Source organism: Citrus sinensis, chromosome 5 (assembly GCF_022201045.2).
Source record: "Citrus sinensis cultivar Valencia sweet orange chromosome 5, DVS_A1.0, whole genome shotgun sequence".
In the NCBI taxonomy this organism is placed as follows: domain Eukaryota; kingdom Viridiplantae; phylum Streptophyta; class Magnoliopsida; order Sapindales; family Rutaceae; genus Citrus; species Citrus sinensis.
In genome coordinates this window covers 29,541,713-29,547,712 of record NC_068560.1, presented here as the reverse complement: position 1 = coordinate 29,547,712, position 6,000 = coordinate 29,541,713, and the positions used below count along the sequence as shown (strand labels likewise).

General features: G+C 37.4%; 1 protein-coding gene across 1 annotated transcript; it reads right to left on the bottom strand.

Moving 5' to 3' along the window:
• LOC102617057 (pentatricopeptide repeat-containing protein At1g09190) lies at positions 1-3,355 on the bottom strand. Its single transcript, XM_006472118.4, has one exon. The coding sequence runs from the start codon at positions 3,011-3,013 to the stop codon at positions 1,559-1,561; it is 1,455 nt and encodes a 484-aa protein (XP_006472181.2). The 5' UTR covers positions 3,014-3,355; the 3' UTR covers positions 1-1,558.
• Positions 3,356-6,000: the final 2,645 nt, after the last annotated feature.

Below are 6,000 nucleotides of genomic sequence, written 5' to 3'. Positions count from 1 at the left end.
TAAGTTTAAAGAAATTCCCACTTATATTAGCCAAGACATAAGAATTATCAATAACTAATTTATTAAGACGTTCAAAAGGTTAAGACTTACTTTACGAGTCCATGCAATTCTCGTATTACAAAAAATAATGGATCTAGCTTGGTCTTGGAAAGGACCGCAGAGGATTAGAGTGTTTATTTGGCAAGCCCTTCATTCCAGACTAAAGACTAAGTGTGAGATTGCATCTCGGGGAATAGCCATGGATGCAGCTTGTGATCGTTGTGGAGCTGGAAGGGAGGATACGCTTCATGTGCTGCGTGACTGCCCTTATTCAATGGCAATTTGGAAGCGTCTGTTGGTTAATGGAAGGCACCAAAGTTTCTTTTTGGATGGCCTCACGGATTGGTTGGTTACTGACCTTCAATCGGCTAGATCTCATGGTGATACCCAAGGGTGGTCTTTAACTTTTGGGGTTGTAATTTGGCGTCTGTGGTTCTGGAGAAATAAGTTCATGTTTAATCATGAGAAATGGGATTGTGATAATATCATGTTGGATATTTATTCGCGGGCTGCTGAAATTCAAAGATTCTCTAGCAGTTCTCTCATTGTTAAGAAGCGACATGTTGAGACGTGGATCCGTTGGAGCTCTCCAACCTGGCCGTGGGTTAAGTTGAATACTGATGGTGCTAGGAAGGACTCAGGTGTTGCAGGAGCGGGGGGCCTTGTGAGGGATTACAGGGGAGTTTGGCAGTTTGGGTTCTGCATCAACCTTGGTGTTTGTTCTGTTCTTGCTGCGGAAATATGGGGCTTGTACCACGGGCTTTGCATGGCTTGGCAAAGAGGGTTTAGAAGGATTTGGGTGGAAGTTGACAGCAAAGCTGTTACTCAAATCTTGGAGAATCCGACCACTCCTGTTAATGAGCATCATTCTCTTATCCTTGCCATTCGTGAGCTGATCAGCAGGGACTGGGTCGTTAAAGTGAACCACATCTATCGAGAAGCAAACATAGCAGCAGATTTTCTGGCCTCATTTAGTTTGTCTTGTCCTTTAGGATTGCAGTTACTTACTGTTGCTCCTCCTAATTTACAGAGTATTCTTCATAACGATGTATCTGGGGTTGCCCACTCCCGTTTAGTGGTGCTTTAGCTCTTTTAGAGCCCATTATTGATCCAAAAAAAAATAATAATAATGGATCAATATTTCCAGCCTCAATCATATTTACATATATACACGTACTATTTTTCCTTTTTCAGTCTAATAGAAACTCAATCCCCTCCCCACCTTTGTGAGTGGGATTTGAACCCCAAACATCTCACCAAGACCGAATATATCTTGGAAAACAAACCTCTAGTTGGATCATATCCGATGCAAGAAACTATCAACTGTCCATAAAAGCATCTGTGGCTGGTTTGAATCGTCCGCATTTATTGTTGTTCATGGATGAAGACCAAGAGTCACCATCCACATTTGGGATATCCAAAAGAGTGCAGTTTGCCTTCTAAATGCATTGATTCATCCTGTCTTGCTTCAATGAACCTGCAGAAATTCTTGCTTCCTAATTGCTCTGGCATCACATAATTATTCAATTAAACTTTGCCCAGGTGATTTCTTAACATTATTTTCCCTCATCCACATTCTCAACGTCTCCGCATCATCCCACCTCCCTCCTTCAGCATAGATATTAGACAATAATACATAATTACCGGAATTCCATGGTTCAAGATTAATAAGCTCCTTAACAGCATGCTCTGCTAGTTCCACATGACCATGAGTACGGCATGAACTGAGCAAAGAGCCCCAGATGGCAGCATTTGGCCTAATACTCATGCTTCTTATCAAGTCATAAGCCTCTCTGACGCATCCACTACGTCCAAGGACATCAACCATACATCCATAATGCTCAAGATTTGGAACTATCGAGTGCAATCCCGTCATTGAAGCAAACAATTCCCGTGCTTTTTCCACCAAACCGGCATGAGCACAACATGTAAGAACTCCTACAAAAGTCGCTTTATTAGGGCTCACACCTTTGGCAATCATCTGCTCATACAACTCAACACCGAGCTCACCTCTTCCATTAAATGCCAGCCCAGAAATCATAGCATTCCAGGAGACCACATTCTTTCTGGGAATTTCCTTAAAGACATTTCTAGCAGTGTCCAAAATTCCGCATTTACAATAAAAATCGACCAATGCATTCCCCACAGACACAACCTTTCTATAAAGCCCACTTGATTCAGCATACGAGTGGATCCACTGCCCAATATCGACAGCTCCCAAACGAGCACAAATAGGCAACACCGCAACCACGGTCGCCTCATCTAATTCAAAAGCCTGATCCCGCATTTCATGAAATAGTCTCAAAGCTTCACTATCTCTCCCACTCTTTCCTAAGGAAGAAATCATCAAATTCCATGAAACGACACTCCTCTCTCTCATTTCCCTAAAAAGATAAAGTCCCTTGTCAACATCCCCTTTCTTACAAAACCCATGAATCATCAAATTCCGAACAATCACATCTCTGTGAGACATTTCATCAAACACCTTCATCCCATCATCCATTTGACCACAGCTCGTGTACAACTCCACAACTCCAATTCTTATCGACCCAAAACGCTCAAACCCACTTCTAATAATCTCTCCATGAACACATTGACCAACTCTAAGGTCCCCAACACCCAAGCACGCCTTCAACAACGGCGCAAAAGTGTATTCGTCAGGCCAAATACCAAGGTTTTTCAATAAAGCAAACAATTTTACAGGTTCTTGACTCGGCCCATTAAGGGAATAAGCTTTAATCATGGAATTAAAGAGAAGAACACTGGGGTTCCGCATTTGATTAAAGATTTTCGTTGCATATTTGATTTCGTTTAAGGTGCCGCAAACGGAGACGAAATGGGCAAGGATTAGATTTGATTGATGAAGTTTGTGACGGAGGAAATGAGCGTGGATTTGCGTGAGATGGGTTCGAGTATTGCGGCCATGAAGAAGCCGCAGAATCTTGCGCTCAATTTCTATTAAAGATTTGCTCATTTTTTGTTTTTGATGTTAGTGTTTTGTGTACGTGAAGTTGCAATCTTTTTAAATTGTATTGGCAGATTTAGCGGGAAAACTAAGGGGATTGTAAGATGTTATTATTATTATTAATCGAACTTTATGATTTTCTTTTTTCTTTTTCTTTTTTTTTTTCATTTTTGCTCTCCTGCCATTAGGAATTACAGAGAAAATAAATGAAAATTTTTTTTAATATGTCATCATACGCACACACAGAGACACACACATACGTATATATATGTTAATTATCATATATCTCTATTTATTTTTTGAAATTATTTAATAGTTAACTGCCCCCTTATGTACACTCACACAAACACTTAGTAGTTAATTGATTAAAATTTCTGGACGCCATCAATCTCAAACATGCTTTAAGAAATTATTGGCGTCAATAACACATAAAACAACAATATTAATTATTGCCATGACCTGATGATTCACAAAGAAAACCCTAATTGAATCCTTGAACTCGACACAAAGCAATTGGCAAAATTGTAATTGCCGCACCAAAGAACGCACCACTGTATGTGGCAAGTTAAGGATATGCCTTATGTACATGTAGTTAAATAACAAGTACCTAAACACCCGAAAAGTCTTGTTGGTCATTTTTTGATAGAATTGTAGGCTTGTAGCCTTGAGTTGCATGCTTATTTATTAATCGCTTCCCATGAAATTTTAACCATTGTTATCACAAGCAAAGATGGAAGAAACAAAATAGATCATTGATGTGACTACATATCAATAGGATAAGTAACGACTTGTCAATCAGTAACAAGTGTTATCATATAATGTAATACATGTAGCGTTAATTTAATGATCTGGTATAAATAGTACTTTGGACAATATTCTCTTCTATTTGAAGTATCACAAATTAATTTAAGTGCCATAATGGACAATTGTTAAAATAACGATGATTGCAAAAGAATATATGCATGATCTTTGGTGAAATTATCTGGATGATCTCAAGAAGATTCTTGACTAGCTTCTTGTGAAAATCAGTTCAATTCAATTATTTCTCGAGTAATTAACATCATCATTATGTGAAATACTAAGTACAAATGCTGAAGCTTACATATTTTCTGCTGGCTAATCGGCCACACAATTATGCACCACAATTAAGCTTATCAAGGCCCTTCTCTAATAATTAACTTTACACCAATATCCCAAGTTGTATATAAAACTGAAGTTGTCAACTGTAACAACAATCTTAAGGATATGGAAAGTCTGATAAATTGTTTTGAAACATGTCAAAAGAGCCACGACCGACATCTTTCTTCAATCTCCGCCACCATCGAATCACGTGTTACCCAAAAAAGGGAAAGAATGCATTATATATTTTATAACAAAACCAGCCCAGCCCTCACATGATGATGTTGGCCAAAGACTAGTGTGTAGTTTTATCCCCTGTGTTTTGGATACAAGTAGCATACTGAGTTCATGGAATATTGATTGAAGTTGTTCTCTCGGAGAGTTGTTAGATACTGCCAATGAATTATAGCTCTAACATTTGCTGCTCCACCATCATCAATATTCAACACCCCTGTAAAAGGAAGTTCACAGAAGAAAGATTCCAAGTATCTAATATATTTATAACTAAGTCTTGATCAGGGAAAGAAACCCAAAAGATAAAAAATAAAAATAAAAAATCAACCTGGAAACAATGGTAAGAGTGGTGAGACGTCAATATAATGACCCGGAAACATTCTGTTAATTCTGTGCATGCTCGAACAATACGTCTGTATACTGCTTCCAAGATAGTCTCCTGAAATGAAAAGTTGGTTCTGAAGGAAGGAAACCAGTATACAGTAGTAGCACAATGGATATCTGCAGGCAAGTTTCAGTTGTTGAGCATTATATTGAATAGGCTTCAATATGCATTTGGTCTCGGTAGAGGAAGACTTAAACCTGTGATTTTGCATACTGCTTCAAAACTAGGGATGGCAATGGGGAGGGGAGGGGACCAATCTCCCCGTACCCATCCCCGATATTTTGCGTATGTCCCCGTCCCCGTCAGAATTACTTAAGAGAATCATTATCCCCTCCCCGAATAATAACAGGGAATCCCCGAGGGTCCCCGATCCCGAATAACTAATATATTTTTTTTTTCGATTTTGAGTTAATCATATTAAAATAAAAAATTCAAATAAAAGTAAAGTTCGAAATATATCTGACATTAATATCTATTACAAAAGTCACATACATTAAATTAGTAAGTAACGCAGCATGCAAGGGATACAAACTTCTTTTACAAACTATCATGAACAAATTAATAGTCTAATACAAAATTGTTACAAATAAAATCGAATTTAGATTCAAAATTAACTTTTTCAATGGTGGCGTGGATACTTTATAAATGTGGACTATTCCCTTTACAACACAATAGTTAAATCGGAGCAAATCAAGAGCAAATATTAGATTAGATTAGATTAGATATTAAAATTGTGATTCGTTGTGGGCAATTATAACATCTAAAAATAAATAAAAAGTAGATTTAAGTTTAAAATATTTAAAGAATATTAAAATAAAAAAATTGGGCTAATAGAATCTACTCAGTCTTTTTAATGTTCTAAATAAAAATTTAGGACTTTAATTAGTTAATTAGGCCTAAAAGTTTAATAATATAAATATTTTGATATTTTTATTTTTACCAATATTTATAATTTTATAATTTATTTACTAGTAATTTTAAAACATTAAAATAAAATTAAAAATTAAAAATTAAAATGGGGAAATGGGTAGGGGATGGGGATTCCACCTCATCCTCGTCCCCTCCCCGAATAAGAAATTGGGTAAAAAAATTCCCCCGTCCCTTCCTCGAATAAGAAATTGGGTATGAAATTATCCACATACCCTCCCCGAATGAGAAAAATCCCCGAGAGTACCCGTCCCCGTAGGGATTTTTGCCATCCTATTCAAAACCCGCGTGCTTGACAATCTATAAACTACTTAGCTTCACTCTTATCTTA

Excerpts from the sequence above, each read along its gene's own strand:
- LOC102617057 (XM_006472118.4), bottom strand. The coding sequence starts at position 3,013 with ATGAGCAAATCTTTAATAGAAATTGAGCGCAAGATTCTGCGGCTTCTT.